Genomic DNA, 15,495 nt, shown 5'->3' on the forward strand with positions numbered 1-15,495 from the left:
CACGCCAGGAATGAATAACGAATACACATGACCACACCAGCAGTGCCCAAGACGTGCTGTACTCAATCTTCATGAAAGCAACGTCAATGACTTGCCAACGAAAACACAGGAGCAACCGAATCAAATGAGAACACTTGGTATTCAAGGACAAGAGTCATAACCCCACACCGACACGCTCAACCCGAGATATGCTGTCTTGATTAACCCATCTCGTATTCGTATCACCCTCTGTAAAGCTCATATCAATAGTATACTCACTACTAGATTCTACTCATTTAGTCCACCTAGGTGAACTATACTGTCTCCAAACATAACTATACCCTCCAGCACCCGAGAAGCCATACAGTATCCTCCGCTCCAATGTTCACTCATGTTATTATGCTATATGCTCTCAATACAAATACACCACTTCAAAAGTGTCTGTGACGCTCACTCTACCTAACTAGTAGTAGTAGTCACCATTATAGTCCCTCTTGTCCTGTCGGCCACCGTTCACGGGAGGCTGCGACGACCCTCCGCTGCCGCCACTGCTCCGCACGCCCAACGGATTCTTGGAAAACGACAGCCGAATGCCGCCCTTGACACTGTACTTGAGACCCTTTCCGTACAACTCGTTAAGCGCCTTGGATGCATACATGACGTTTTCAAACTCCACAAAACACATGGGCCCGTTCATCTTGGTGCGGAAACACAGCCGCTTGTAGCCCTTTTGCTTGGAAAAGAGCTGCATCAGCTCCTCCTCGGTCGTGTTCATCGGCAAATTGCCCACGTACAGAGTGTTGCAAGGGGGGTTCTGGTCGGCAGGATTGGCAGGGGGAAGCACACGGCCGCCGTTCTGCAGCACCTGGATGGTGGTGGACGCGTTGGTCGGTGAGTAGGGTACCACGATGCGGGAGGCGGCGCCCGGACCAGCCGACGTGTCGATGGGCGGCAGGTCGTCCACCGAGTTGGTGGGCACGGGCACCACCGACGACAGCGAGATGGTGGACTCGCTGGGAGACGACTCGCCCGAAGAAACAGCCGAGTCATCGTAGTTGGCCGGCGCGGTGGGGGGATTGGCAGCGGACGGCCCTTTCCCGCCGTTCTGGAACTGCCGCAGCGTCGATGTACGCCGCTTATCGCTCCACTGCGATGCAGGGCCCGTAGGCGCGTTAGCCGGCGCTCCAGACGAGTCGCCACGGGAGGCGTCTCGCTTGGAATCGTCGTCCTGCTGCTGTTGCTGTTGCTGCTGCTGCTGCTGCTGCGACACGGGCGACTTGGGCTTAGAGATGGGCGAGTGGGCCGTGGAAGGCGCTGACGACGACGGAGTCGACTGCGAGGGGACCGAATGCGATTGTTGGGGTTGTTGGGGTGGCTGGGGCTGCTGTTGTTGCTGGGCCTGTTGCTGCTGCTGGCCACCCTGCTGAGACTGCTGCTGCTGCGACTGTCCAGGCTGGGGATCTCGTGCAAACCAGCTGACGGGGCCCTTGACCATGTCGTTGTACTCGTCGTCATCCCTGGAGCTCTCGAGCAGCACAGCCTTGCCGGAGGACAAGGCGCCGAGCATGGGTCTGGGGAGACCGAGCTCAGGCACCGAGCCTGAGGCGGGGAACACGGACCGCGGAGACGTGGGCGAAAAGACTTCCTGCGGGTATCCAAAGTCTTGAGACGAGTGGTGGGAGGGCGTGGAGTGGTTGACGGACATGTTCTGCATGGGCATTTCCAGCGACGACGGTCCGCCTCCAGCGCCTCCGTTGGGGGTGGGGTACTGCTGGGCGAACGAGAAGCGGCTCTTGGACGACACGGAGTTGTGTCGGGGGTTGGGGGCGCCGGCTCCGCTGCTGTTGGGGGTGCCACTGGACGAGTGTCGCGAAGAACGCACCTCGCATTTGAGCGGATAGGTGTCGTCACCAAAGAGGTCGGTACGGCCGTCGAGGGTCACCTGGCAGTTGATGGCGGCCGTGTAGGTGCGGAAGTATGCGGTGCCGATGGGGGAGTCGTCGCCAAACGGCAGTTTGTGGAGCTCGCAATGCAGAAAGTCGGGTGCAAAAGCGAACAGCAGCCGCAGTTCACGCGGGGTCACGTCGCGTGGCAGTTGGGTCAGGTTCACCTTTCCAGGGGGCGCGGGTCCCGCGTGTTGCTGCTGTTGATGCTGCTGGTGGCCCTGGTGTTGCGGCGGGACGTGTTGTTGCTGCTGTACCTGATGCGGGCCCTGGGGGTGCTGCTGGCTGCTGTGTTGCGGGCCGGCGTGGTGCTGATGTTGATGTTGATGCTGATGCTGATGCTGTTGGCCCTCGTAGAAGAAGGGGCTATGCTGAGGCTGGCCCTCAAATGCAAATGACATGGTGCGTGGCGTGGATGATGGGGGCGCGACTTTGGATGATGTGTGTCTCTTGTGCTGTTGGTGTTTCCGTTTCGGGTTTCAAACGTTGCGGTAGCGTTTTTGTCGCGGTTTTTTTTTTCTCGGCTTCTTCGGACTCGGCGGTTCCTCAAGGTCACGTCTCTGGCTCTCGGCGGCTCGCTCGACGCGTTCGAGGGGTGTGCGGTCTTGTTTACAAAGACGCTGGGGTGTGGTGCAAGTGTGTGGTGATGAAAAGTGGGAATAGCTGGGTTATGGTTTCAGTGGCGGACTCACACTAAGAGATGGGTAGAGAGAGAGAGAGAGAGAGAGAGAGGGAGGGACGAACGACGGTGGACGGAACGACGGGGAGTTAAGACCCGGGCTAATTTGGTAGCGGTGACTCTAGCCTGGTGATGACGCAAAAAAATGGCGGCAAAATGAGCAATGTATCGGCCACCTTTTGTGCCAAACATGTTCAACACGGTCGTCTCCAACTATCTCTCCACCAAGTCCTTCAGTAACCTTGAGACCAGCCACGCGAAATTGGGGGGCCTCCCGGTCAGCTACACAGTAATGTAATTAGTTGTGTGGGGTTAGGGTGTGTGGGGACACAAACACAAGTCGCAAATATATATAGACCGGGGAGCGACCGCCCATTTCCACCTTATTTTTTTTCCCGCTCTTTTCCTCCGTTGCTGGCACCGCCTGTCGTCTCACGTGCACAAGCTGGGGTTGGGCGGGGGGAAGGTGTTCAAGGGTGCGGTGCTTAACCACGTCGTTGTGATTGTAGTTTGGGCTCCCCCTACTACACCTCCCACACACACGTTTTATTATGGCCTGTCCCGTTTAGGAAACCATACTATGGCTCTGGAATGTACACAAGGTTTCCTCCACAGAAATGTGCAGTTGGACCCAACCAAACGAGCCCGTTCGAGCCCGTCCTAAGACGCGCAAAAAAACACACACACAAGAAAAATCAACGCATTTCCGCCCCCGTGCGTCTTCTCGTCTCCCCCACCACCCCATTCGTGACGTGTTGTCTAACAACACAACAACAAAAAATAAAAAACAACATCAGCATTTTTATTTTTTTTGCCACCTTATCCACGTGCGAACCTTATTGGGAAAAATTTTCACACGCCGCCTGCCTCCCGCAGTCCCTCACAAATACTGACTGCAGGGTAACGGTGCCTTCCCCATTTAAGTTTCATTTCGCCCCCGACTCAAACTCCCAACTTACCCGGTCGTGATACCCACAGAGGACTGGCAGTCCGACTAATTAGTGGCAACGGCGGCGATAAAAAAACGACAACGACAAGCCACAAACCGCCTACAGAAGCCCCGATATAGACGGCCGTAACGTGATGCACTCCGACGCGCCCACGCCCGTGGCCAACGAGCTGTCTGAGGTGTCGCATCTGGCAGAGGGCGACAACGCGAGCTTTTCGGCGGGCAACTTCACCGTTCTACAGCTCCCATCGGACCCCTCCCATTGCATTGATTATGCTATTCCAGCAGGCACCCTGGTGATAGTGGATCCCAACAACCCCGACAACAACCGCACGGTTAAGTTGCAAGCGCCGGCGGTTTTCCGGCCCCAGTGTGCTCTGGGAGGAACTCGAGCTCCGGCCCCAAGACCAGAGGAGTCGTTTCCAGACTGGAGCGAATACCAAAAGTACCATCATAACGACCGACGAGACCCATTCTACGGCTCGGTCACGCCCATCGCTTATACCATTGCGGCGTCCACAGTCACAGCTTGGATGCTGCTGATCATTCTGTTTCTGTCGAGAAAACCGTCTCCTCTGTTTCAGAAGATTGCGGTGCTGATTACGGCGGTTTCGCTGACCGTTTTTCTGGCGCAGGCCACAGATACCCTGGAATCGCAATACAATGAAGGATACCAGAATGCATACGAACTACGACACAAAATCATGGGAGGATGGGCATTTCGAATTCTGCAGGTGATCACATGTGTCATCACCTGGCTGGCCCGTTTGCAAGTCGTGATTCGGCTGTTTGACGTGCCCAAAATCAACACTCGATTGGCAGTTGTGGGGTCCACGTTGATTTTCACCAATGCCACCATCTGGGCGTGTCTGAACTTCATTCCCCCGTGGTCGCAGTACGTTCGAAATGCCAAGTCGGTGCTTCCAGTGTTTGGAGCTCTGTGTTCGCTTCTTCTCGAGGTGTTTTATCTCGTGGTGGTTGTCATCTACTCCATTTCCAAACGCAAATACGCATACTCTCGCACGTCTATAGTTATGGCCGCCATCTCGTGGTTGGCCATGATCCTGCCCATGGTCTTTATCGTGTTTGATATTGCTCATTACTGGATTGCAGGCTGGTCAGACTTCATTCGGTGGACGGCTGACGCTGCTGCCTCGGTAGTAGTGTGGGAATGGACCAATGTGATTGTGTACCAGGAGCGAAGAGAGCAACGACAATCAGTCCTGGGCCGTCAGGTGTATAGAGACGAGATTCTGGACTTTAAGGGCGACAACGGAGGAGGAACAGTTGGAGGAGGGCGAACAAAGTATCCTTCTCGCATGGAGGAAGACGACGTTCCTTTCAGATCGTCTCCCAACGACCACCACTTTACTTCCAACATTCCTACTTCTGCTGGCGAGGGACAGTCGTTCCAGTTCTTCAAACGGGCCAGATTGCCCATGTACTCTCGCAAGATTTGGAAAATTGCTCGAGGAGAGTCTGCAGCTAGTAACAACACCCATTACGAGCACGCCATCATTGAGGAAGAGGAGGAGGAGTCCATTGAACGAAACAGACGGACTCCCACTGTTCAGGAGAATGGAGAGGAGGACGACGAGGAGACTTATGACGAAGAGAATGACCAGTACAGCCAGGACAACCATTCGTCTGTGCATTCCTTTGAGTCCAGTCGACCTTCCCAGCACCCAGTTCCTTCCTCCGGAGGCACTCGGGCTGTGGGACACACGCATTTTCCTCTTCCCGGCCAGTCCGAGGGAGCAAACACTACTTCTCCTGCTGCTGCTGCTGCTGCTGCAGAACCTGAACCTGAACCCGTGGCTGGTCCTTCAGGGGGAGCTGCTGCCCATGGAGACTCGGATGACGACTCGGACAACTCGGACGACTCTTCTCTGGCGTCCTTCACCGTGATTCAGCAGACTGGCTTCTCAGTCGACAATCAGGGAGTACCCGAGTACGACGCAGACTCTGCTCCTCCCACTTTTGAACCCATTCCTGGCTTCCATCGCCAGGATTACTCGGATGCAAAGGGATAGGAGACCTATTTATATATTAACGATAATGATTTATGACATTGGACTTTACGATAGGCGAGGCGATGAGGGTGCTTGCGTGTATCGCCGAGATAATGTGAAGTTACTTGTCACTTAAGCCATGCTCATTGTAGCGAGATACAGTAGGATGTTTGTGAGCTTCATTTACCATCCTCTTCAAATTCTCATGACTCAACTCTTTGAATCATGTAGATCGAAGGCAGTCAGTTCAATGTTACATTGTCTATAACTTGCTGAATGATCCAGTTGAAGACTCCAATCAAGTCTCATACGAAACTAGAGTGGTTTTATCACACCGAGTTGTCTTTATTCCGCCGTTGAAACGATATCTATAAATTCACAGCTCGTAAACCAATCCACTATGGATAAATCACAACTGGGCACATCTTCAACGTCGACAACGACAAAGATAATGAATGGTATTGGATTGGAAGCATGAACATATAGCCGTACTCCAGAAATAACCGCCCCAAACTGCTTCCATCTCCCCATCTCCACATCTAACCCCAGGGTTTTCCAAAAAAAAATTTGGTTTTACCATTTTTTATTCAATCACGTGACTTGTATCACTTTACTTGTGTCTCCAACGCCGTTGACAAATTAACCTTCGTCCCCTATAGCTCAGTTGGTAGAGCGTTCGGCTTTTAGTAACCCTAAAGGCATGGTAACCGAAATGTCCAGGGTTCGAGCCCCTGTGGGGGAGTTAACATTGTTAATTTCCTTTTTGTTTTTTTTTGGTGTTTTTCTTTTGTTTTTGTTTCTCCTCGCCTTGGATAAAAATTGTGCACTGGTTTTAGCCCCCTTTCATAAGTACAGTACCGGTACATTGTGCTGGAAGTTGTAGCCATGTCAGATAAAAATGTTGTTTAAATTGCTCACCAAAAAAGTGGAGTCATATTCTGAGATGTTTTGGGCAGTTTTTCGCACGGAAAAAGTTGAAAATCAGATCTACAAACACTTTAAAATATATTTATTGATTCAATTTTGTTGTTTATCACCACTAACACCACGTTTGGTACGTCTTTTGTCCCAGATATTAAACTCCGTTATCAGTGGGGCTTGCATTTATCATGCATAATCGTTTGAATTAGTTTCACATTGAGAATAGTGTCTCTAACTCGGTCAATATCGATGGGGTTGACTAGGTGAAAGTTGTAAATACATTATAAGACTCACCGTGAACTCTAGTAAAAAAATTGTCTTTCTACGACCTCTATTGATCCAGAAAAATGAACATCTCGTGAATCCCCCATTTGCCTGTCCTGATCTTAGAGAAACTCGAAAACTACAATTTTCACAGGGTCAATTGAAGAGCTGGTATATTGCAATGTCATTTAGAGCCTTTATATCAACTTTCGGTGTCAATTTGGGCCCATTTGTCACATTCTCGTGTGTAAATATCGGCTGTCATTTTTTGGCTCGATAGAGTTTTGGTCTAAACCAAACTGCGGTTATTGGAATGAGAGTGGAAAACGTCCAGGTGGGTTGTGAGAGGTGACATGAGCTTGAATCAACCACCAGCGAGTTTCTACCATTGGTTTTTGCCGCTTTCATGGTCTCCTTTTCTCCAAACATCCACCACATTCTAGAAGATTCCAAGGCCTTCTACAACGTTCCACCCGATTCCATAGTGCCGAAACATCACCGGGAATGGGTCCTGAACCGCAAATTTTTCCCGTTTCGCCACCATTCTTCCCATTGACCCGGTTAAAATCGGTTTCTTTGCCACCGGGCGTGAAATCGCCCATCTAGCGCTCATTCTGAATGGTCCAAAACCACCCTTCCCGCTCTAGGAAGAGGCATACCACTGTCGATTCGTACTGCGACCACTCCGCCCAGAAATACTGTACGAATGCTACACTGCTGCCGCCTCTGCTCACACCACCGCCCACATGCACATTTCCCCGCTCATTGGCCCGCGAAAGGGTTGCTACGAGGGCCAGACTGAGGCAGTCTCAGCCTCGCGATTAGGTTAAGGCGTAGGCATATGTGATGCCTTTAGATGTGCGGAAGATGTCGTATCTACTGACGCTAGCAGGGGCAGTACACGTCAACAAACCACATAATCGTCTTCTCCATCCTCGGTTTAGTTGATTTCCCGTCTCTCCCGCCTTTGCCACCGCCACAGGTCCCAATAATCGCCATGGACGATTCCAGAACCGCCTTCAACTTTCAGCTCGGTTAACTTTGACGGTCCCATCGCCAAATATATATATCAGCAGCGGTAGCGGAGCAGACACACATAAAACGCACACGCTAACTACTACTTCAACATTATGTTTCGAGTGAACGCAAAGAACGTGCAGCGATTGAGGGCGCGACCTCTCGCTCACGCCAGCACAAGGACCCAGGTCCAGACCAGAGCTTTGAGTACTGCTGTTCGACCTACGACCTCCGCTACTACCAGCTGCTCTACATGGGGCACCATCAGAACCCCGACGATGATTCGGGCTCCAGGAAGCCTCGGATCGCCGAGATTCATCACTATGACCCAGAACCCCGGTGGCGAAAAGTCGTACCTGGAGTCGTACGGAGTGGATCTGTGCGAAAAGGCCAAGGAGGGCAAGCTAGATCCGGTGATTGGTCGAGACGAGGAGATCAAGCGAACGATCCAGATTCTGTCTCGACGAACGAAAAACAACCCCGCGCTGATTGGTCTGGCCGGAACCGGTAAGACCGCCATCATGGAGGGTCTGGCCCAGCGAATCGTCAACGGCGAGGTGCCCGAGTCCATGAAGGGCAAGCGGGTGATAGCTCTGGACGTGGGGGGACTCATTTCCGGCGCCAAGTACCGGGGCGAGTTCGAGGAACGTCTCAAGGGCATTCTGGAGGAGATTGACAAGGCTGAGGGCGAGGTGATTCTCTTTGTCGACGAGTTGCATCTGCTGCTGGGCCTAGGAAAGGGCGAGGGCTCGGTTGACGCCTCCAACCTGCTCAAGCCCGCTCTGTCGCGAGGTAAGCTGCAGTGCTGTGGAGCCACCACCATTGACGAGTACCGAAAGTACATTGAGAAGGATGCGGCCCTGGCTCGACGATTCCAGTCGGTCATGGTCAACGAGCCCTCCGTGGAAGACGCCATTTCCATTCTGCGAGGTCTCAAGGAGCGGTACGAGGTGCACCACGGAGTGCGACTGACCGACGCTGCTCTGGTGACTGCCGCCGTCTACTCCAACCGGTACATTTCCGACCGGTTCCTCCCCGACAAGGCCATTGATCTGGTTGACGAGGCTTGTTCGGCCCTGCGACTTCAGCACGAGTCCAAGCCCGACGAGCTGCAGGAGCTGGAGCGCCAGACGGTGACTCTGGAGATTGAGCTGGAGTCGCTGCGAGAGGAGGAGGACCCTCTGTCGGTGGAGCGACGAAAGAAGGTGGAGGAGAAGCTCGAATTCAAGAAGGGCGAGATTGAGCGGCTCACCAAGGTGTGGGAGGACGAAAAGCGGGCCATTGACCAGATCAAGGAGACCCAAAAGACCCTTGATGGCGCCCGAACCGATCTCGACACCGCCAGACGAACCGGCGACTTTGCCGCCGCCTCCAAGATCCAGTACCAGGACATTCCCGAGCTGGAGCGGATTCTCAAGGACGCCGAGTCCTCCGACGCCGGCTCTTCGTCTCTTTTGCACGACTCTGTGACCCCCAATGACATTGCCAAGGTTGTTTCTCGAATGACCGGCATCCCTACATCGTCCATGATGAAGGGCGAGAAGGACAAGCTGCTAGATATGGAGGTGTGCATGAAGTCACGTGTTGTGGGCCAGGACGAGGCCGTGGACGCTGTGGCTGACGCAGTGCGACTCCACCGAGCCGGTCTCACCAACCAGAAGCGTCCAGTGGCCTCGTTCATCTTCCTGGGACCCACCGGTACCGGTAAGACCGAGCTGACCAAGGGTCTGGCCGAGTTTCTGTTTGACGACGAGAATGCCATCATTCGGTTCGATATGTCCGAGTTCCAGGAGCGACACTCCATTGCTCGACTCATTGGTTCTCCCCCCGGCTACGTTGGCTACGAAGAGTCTGGAGAGCTGACCGAAAAGGTGCGACGAAAGCCCTACGCCGTGGTTCTGTTTGACGAGTTTGAGAAGGCCCACCCTGATGTGTCCAAGCTGCTGTTGCAGGTGCTGGATGAGGGTACGCTGACCGACTCGCAGGGCCGAAAGGTGGACTTTACCAACACCATTCTGGTCATGACCTCCAACATTGGCCAGGAGTATCTGATTTCGGACTCTCCCGACTCCAAGAAGAAGGTGATTGAGGCGCTCAAGTCGCACTACGCCCCCGAGTTCATCAACCGAATCGACGAGACTCTGGTGTTCAACCGACTGACCAAGGAGGCGCTGACCGAGATTATCGACATCCGGCTGCTCGAGGTCCAGGCTCGACTCGAGGACAAGCGAATCACGCTCTTTGTCGACGACGAGGCCAAGCAGTTCCTCGTCGACCACGGCTACGACCCCATGTACGGCGCCCGACCTCTCAACCGACTCATCCAGAAGAAGGTGCTCAACCCACTGGCTCTCCATCTGATCCAGGGCCGAACCCGAACCGGCGAGAATGTGCACGTGACTGTTAAGGATGGCGACATTTACGTTCCTGCCAACCACGAGACTGGAGAGATTGAGGAGTGAACCAACCTAGCGTCAAGCTGCATGTCTGGTAGACAGAGGTCATCAGATGAAGGTAGACTACACTAATGTATATAGAATAATGTTACTGATTGATAAGTTGAGAGAGAATATTGTAGAGCAGGGCCGATTGTATCAGTGTGTACTCCAACTTGATGAATCAGTCAACACCCCATTTCCAATCGCGTTGATATGGCGTACTTTGAGGTTGTCGGTGTCAACTCAAGCAGCCGTTCCGTAGTGTTATTGGGCAGCGAAATACTCTTATCAAAAGTCACGGAGCAAGCCAATGGACTTGAAAAGTTTGGACAATAGCCAAGAATCTCGATTTCCAAGTGTATTACTTCTCTCCGCCCTTTTCTCCCTCTTCTGAGTACAAGTAAATCTCTGACAGGACTTCACAACAGGTCAACACTATCAAATGATACAATGTGCCCGGGCACTTGAGTTGATTGAAATCATTGACGATCAAATTGCGAAGCCTCGCTTTGCACTCCTCGCTTTGCACTCCTCGCGTTGCACATCCTGTCGGAAGTTTCTGCTCCACCCAGAAACATGTCTACCATTCGTCTCGAAGGACTCTGGCAGGCAGCATAAAAAGAACTGATGACACAGGCATAGATACATTCATCTGTACGCTAAAATAACCCATCTCTAGCCTCAAAAAAAAAAAAATGGACGACACCGGAATCGAACCGGGGACCTCGCGCATGCTAAGCGTATGTGATAACCAACTACACCAGACGCCCTGATTTTTTAAAAACAAGGACATGTGCAACTGAGTTCTGGGTAATGGGTTAGGGATCACTGCCTCTTTGGGTAATCATAATCTATGGATGTTGGAGTTTCACTGATTTCGGAGTTTCACTGATTTAGGAGTTTCAAGCAGATTTTGGAGATACAAGCAAATATATGAGCATATAACAAAGTGTGACAAGTTCATTAGTACTCTTTCAATCAGTTTTCGGTGTTTGGTTAGGCTAAATAACGTGTTGAGGAACTCAAGAGGTGAGTATGGTACGAAGATTCCTCAAAGCGCGGTAGAAAATGGAAAAGCCATTCTTGACGTTTCTCACGTTCATCTATGTGTATTTTCATCGCTGTTTGTTACTCCTTTTCGTTGTCTACACCTTCACCTCTCTAGGTTGAAAATCAATAATCTATATACATGCTTGGTAGCTTGTGGGCCTAGTGCACTGTATCCGAGTCTGTGGAGTTGCATTCTCCATCCATAGAGCACTGGTAAAGTCCATTTGGGTCTGGAACGTCTACTTGAGCTTCTGAATCTCACGTTCTCTCAGATGACGTCTCCAGAGAATCTCGGCGGGGTCCTGCTCCGGCTCCACCCACTGAAAGCCCTCTCCGCTTTCGGACCAGTATAGCTGCATCATTTTCTCATCGTGAGTGGTCACTGGCGCCATTTTTCGGTCAATAAGTGCGTCCAGGACCTCCTCAGACACCTGGCCCTGGTTTTCGGGCATAAGTCGGTCAATCTCGACAATTCGAGACACCATTTTCATCTCGTCCGCGTGGGTAAAGTAGTGCGAGTAGAAAGTGCCCTGCATCCACTTGACCACCTCTCCGTTGCCGCAGAAACGACCAGCAGTTGAAATGACCGAAAAGATGGACACGTTGGCAAAATAAGCCCACCAGAGAATGTGGAAGGTTGCTGGGGCCACACCAAACAGCAGATCGGCAGCCATGAGCCCCTGTCCAGCACCAGAGATGCTCAGGCCAAACAGACCCCACACGCCCAGATATTTAAGCATCTTTTGTTTGATGGACTTGATGTGTTGAGGCGAGCCGGCCGACAGGTCGACGACCTTGAAGGCTGCGGGGAAGTCTGTTTCCCAGAGCGCCTTTCGCAGTGGACCCATGGCCACGGTTCGGGGAATCGGGGTGTCTGGGTTCTTTTGTTGCCACACCTCCATAGCCCGGGTTCCAAACCAAGGAGAGTAGTACTTGGAAGTACACACCGTCTTTTGCAGCATGTCCAACGAAGGCTTTTCAGGTAGGTCCAGCACCTTGTCAATGAGCTCCCGCACCTCGTGAACCTGCGTAGTAAGCCCACTGGCAGCGTATGTGTGTTCCAGCTTGTTGGCAGCATGCAGGGCAGAAACCACGTCTTCAGTTGAAGAAGAAGGCGTCAGCTTGGCCGAGTAAGCTGTAATGGCACCAATGTCGAGCGGACCCGAAAAGGGGACCCGTAAAGCGGCCGTAGTGGAAAATAGACGTCGAGAGAGCATTCTGTGATCTGAAGTTGTTTCCAGTAGTTGCTAGGGGATCAGTGGTTGGATGAGAACAGATTTCCACGTGATTGAATTACTCAACAGATACAATATACTGGAGTGACAAGTCGAATCGTTCCGTTTTCTGCCTTAGTCGCCAGATAGCCGTGGTAGCCGTGTTTTTCGTCAACACAGTCGAAGATATCATATTGGATTTTGACTTTGGATTTTTATTCGTCTGCTTAGTCAGCGGGTGGTCAGCTGGAAACGGGGGGTTCTGGAGGGTTTTGACACGGTTACAGAAGGTTTCTTGCTGGAATTGACTACATGACGCTGGAAATGTATTGTACGTTTGATTTTGTTTGAATATCTCGGGTTTTGGAGATGTTGTAATGACTAAGTAGGTTTAGGCGTTTAGTTATACAATTAGTTGATGTTTTGTTAGACAATAATAGACAGTAAAATGTGGCATCTAAAGTGCTATAAAGAGAGGGATAAAGCGTCCAGCATGGTTTCAGACGTGGTTTGGCCAGTCTAATATAATCCATCAATCCTTGGAAGATCATAAATCCCATTTATACATTCTTGTTCCCGTAGAAACATGAGTCGTCGACTTAGAAGACATTTGAGAGGGTATAAACGTAAGACAACGACTCTTGGGTCTTTGTCTAGATCATCCATATTCCTTTTGTCACTCTTTTTTCTTCCTCGGCTTGTCACCATCATCCTAGCGTCATTTCAAATAATCAAATCACGTGACTTATTTGACCGAGTGTGTTGATTTAATGCTTTATTTTACCAGTTGCGGCCATATCCTGGTGAAAATACGGCTTCCCGTCCGATCAGCCATAGTCAAGCACCAGAGAGCCTAGTTAGTATTGTAGTGGGAGACCATACGAGAATCCTGGGTGCTGCAATTTTTTTAAACCCAGAAAGGGAATGTACAAGGTATTAATAGACCGATGTCCTTGCACAGTACATACTGTACTCTTATTTATATTCCCGCTGTAGTTTTCACGTGACCCAACATTCTTCTCCGCGTTGCTAATCTCCACGGTTTTCTCGGTATTCCTATTTCGTACTTGGAGGACTTGAACCGAGACCGATCTAGCGCAGAAATACGTGCGGATTCAACGAGGACAAATTCAACACTCAACCCCATTTGTTTTTTCGTGCTTTTTTTGTGTTTTTTGTGTTTTTTTGTGTTTTTTTGTGCTTTTATTAGCCACTGTAGCACACCAACAAACGGCACTAAAGTTGAGTTTTTGTCATGTTCCAGATCAGGAAGTTTATGCGGTGGGGAAGAAGAAGAAGGGGGTGAATAGTCGGTGTTTTTGTGTGACGGCGGTGATTTTTTTGCACGTGACTGGGGAATAAATCACGTGATTGGTCCGGATTCTCGGTTTCCGGCTCCGCATCTCCTCCACCCGCCCACCTATGGCGTTCCTCTGTCCCCACCTTATCATATGCACCTCTTGTCAACGCCAATCTTTCATTGTCTTTCTTTCACTTGACACAGGTTTTTGAATAGCGATTGAAAAATGCCCCGATCGCTCATCATCGACACTGATCCCGGCGTGGACGACGCGCTGGCCATCTCGCTGGCTCTCAACTCGCCCGAGTGCGACCTCAAGCTCATTTCTCTGTGTTTCGGCAACTGCGACACGAACGCCAGTCTGCGCAATGTGGAGACACTCTTCAGCGTGTTTGAACGCGAGCGAGTGTGGCGAGAGCAGCAGGGTCTGCCCTCCAAGCACCACGTGAACCAGAAACCCATTGTGGCTGTCGGAATGGACACGGCGTTGGACGGAACCCGACTGGACGCTACCTACTTCCATGGTGACGACGGACTCGGTAACGTGCACACCAAGATGCCCGAGTTCACCAGCACCGACAAGAACGGACCCGGATACACGTTTTCCGACAAGCCTTCGTATCAAGTCATTCTCGACCTGCTGCGTGAAGAGCCCGACAAGTCCGTGACGATTGCGGCCATTGGCCCGCTCATGAACATTGCCCGAGCGGCCCAGATTGATCCCGACACCTTTTCGCGGGTGAAGGAGATTGTTCACATGGGCGGCGCTCTCAAGGTGCCTGGAAATGTGACTCCCCGTGCTGAGTTCAACTGTTACTCTGACCCCCTGGCTGCGTCGGTGGTGTACTCGTTTTCGGCCACTGAGCAGCCCTGTGTGACTTTGCCTCCTCGAAAGGAGTTCCACGTAACGCTTCCGCGACCTGTGCCCGTCACAATCTTCCCTCTGGATATTACCATGGAGTACAATCTCTACGAGAACCAGTTTTTCACCGCGGTTTCCGACCGCGCCGCAGCAGGCTCTCCTCTGACGGTGTGGTCGTCGGTGTGGCTCCAGTCCACCTTTGACACCTTCCGTCGACTTAACGTGGACTGTTCTGACGTCCATATCAACATGCATGATCCCCTGGCCACCTGGTACGCCATTTGTGGAGATGAGCATGGCGCCTGGGAGTCACACGACCAGGATGTCCGTGTGGAAACCGAGGGACAGTGGTCCCGTGGAGTGACTATTGAGGACGACCGCGGCCGACAAAAGACGGATGCCGAGGCCGAGGACGACGGAAAGTGGCTGGGACGAGGAGGAAACCATGTCAAGGTGGTGACCAAGGCGCCAGTCGAGGTGGGCCAGTTGTTGGTGGAGCGGATTTACGTGTAATCCGGGAGTGAAGCGAGCTGATAGATGAGTCGGAGCGACATTGCACTGTCGGATGTCACCACCAAGTTTAGAGCTAGATATAGATGATAGACGGATGTAGAGTGAATCGATGGGGTTTCTGGTTTAGTCGGAAGAGGAGGGTACGGCAGGTATACCGTACGTACAAGTACGGTGCAAGTACGGTGCAAGTACAAGTGCGGTACTAGTCATTTCTCAACGTTCACAAGTCAATTGTTCTGGGGTAGTTGAACTGGAGCCTCCAAGTGACTCCAAATCACTCCACACTCCTCCACCATCTTGTCGCATCTTGTACTCGGAACCCCTCATTTCGGACAGTCCATGTACAGAAGTTGT

At 51.8% G+C, this 15,495-nt stretch overlaps 7 protein-coding genes and 3 non-coding genes across 10 annotated transcripts; 5 read left to right on the forward strand and 5 right to left on the reverse strand.

The window, feature by feature from the left end:
* Window positions 1-442: 442 nt before the first annotated feature.
* Window positions 443-2,323, reverse strand: YALI1_F16600g (uncharacterized protein; the record flags this gene model as incomplete). Its single annotated transcript, XM_505328.3, has 1 exon — window positions 443-2,323. The coding sequence occupies one exon, from the start codon at window positions 2,321-2,323 to the stop codon at window positions 443-445; it is 1,881 nt and encodes a 626-aa protein (XP_505328.2).
* A 1,361-nt stretch (window positions 2,324-3,684) lies between these two features.
* Window positions 3,685-5,583, forward strand: YALI1_F16614g (uncharacterized protein; the record flags this gene model as incomplete). The annotated part of the gene is made up of 1 exon (XM_505329.2): window positions 3,685-5,583. One exon carries the CDS (start codon window positions 3,685-3,687, stop codon window positions 5,581-5,583), a length of 1,899 nt encoding a protein of 632 aa, XP_505329.2.
* Window positions 5,584-6,211: 628 nt separating this feature from the next.
* Window positions 6,212-6,304, forward strand: YALI1_F16639r. Its single transcript has one exon. It is a non-coding gene; the product is annotated as a tRNA-Lys (tRNA).
* Window positions 6,305-7,008: 704 nt separating this feature from the next.
* On the reverse strand, window positions 7,009-7,360 carry YALI1_F16649g (uncharacterized protein; the record flags this gene model as incomplete). Its single annotated transcript, XM_068283369.1, has 2 exons — window positions 7,009-7,203; window positions 7,247-7,360. The coding sequence occupies 2 exons, from the start codon at window positions 7,358-7,360 to the stop codon at window positions 7,009-7,011; spliced, it is 309 nt and encodes a 102-aa protein (XP_068139470.1).
* A 517-nt stretch (window positions 7,361-7,877) lies between these two features.
* Window positions 7,878-10,226, forward strand: YALI1_F16656g (uncharacterized protein; the record flags this gene model as incomplete). Its single annotated transcript, XM_505330.3, has 1 exon — window positions 7,878-10,226. The coding sequence occupies one exon, from the start codon at window positions 7,878-7,880 to the stop codon at window positions 10,224-10,226; it is 2,349 nt and encodes a 782-aa protein (XP_505330.3).
* A 672-nt stretch (window positions 10,227-10,898) lies between these two features.
* On the reverse strand, window positions 10,899-10,972 carry YALI1_F16687r. Its single transcript has one exon. It is a non-coding gene; the product is annotated as a tRNA-Ala (tRNA).
* Window positions 10,973-11,491: 519 nt separating this feature from the next.
* YALI1_F16702g (uncharacterized protein) lies at window positions 11,492-12,469 on the reverse strand (the record flags this gene model as incomplete). Its single annotated transcript, XM_505331.3, has 1 exon — window positions 11,492-12,469. The coding sequence occupies one exon, from the start codon at window positions 12,467-12,469 to the stop codon at window positions 11,492-11,494; it is 978 nt and encodes a 325-aa protein (XP_505331.3).
* A 782-nt stretch (window positions 12,470-13,251) lies between these two features.
* Window positions 13,252-13,370, forward strand: YALI1_F16709r. The gene has a single exon (XR_002432161.3). It is a non-coding gene; the product is annotated as a 5S ribosomal RNA (ribosomal RNA).
* Window positions 13,371-13,445: 75 nt separating this feature from the next.
* YALI1_F16715g (uncharacterized protein) lies at window positions 13,446-13,917 on the reverse strand (the record flags this gene model as incomplete). The annotated part of the gene is made up of 2 exons (XM_068283370.1): window positions 13,446-13,817; window positions 13,879-13,917. 2 exons carry the CDS (start codon window positions 13,915-13,917, stop codon window positions 13,446-13,448), a joined length of 411 nt encoding a protein of 136 aa, XP_068139471.1.
* Window positions 13,918-13,992: 75 nt separating this feature from the next.
* On the forward strand, window positions 13,993-15,141 carry YALI1_F16717g (uncharacterized protein; the record flags this gene model as incomplete). The annotated part of the gene is made up of 1 exon (XM_505332.3): window positions 13,993-15,141. The coding sequence occupies one exon, from the start codon at window positions 13,993-13,995 to the stop codon at window positions 15,139-15,141; it is 1,149 nt and encodes a 382-aa protein (XP_505332.3).
* Window positions 15,142-15,495: the final 354 nt, after the last annotated feature.

The sequence above is a fragment of the Yarrowia lipolytica genome, chromosome 1F (genome assembly GCF_001761485.1).
Source record: "Yarrowia lipolytica chromosome 1F, complete sequence".
Lineage (NCBI taxonomy): Eukaryota > Fungi > Ascomycota > Dipodascomycetes > Dipodascales > Yarrowia > Yarrowia lipolytica.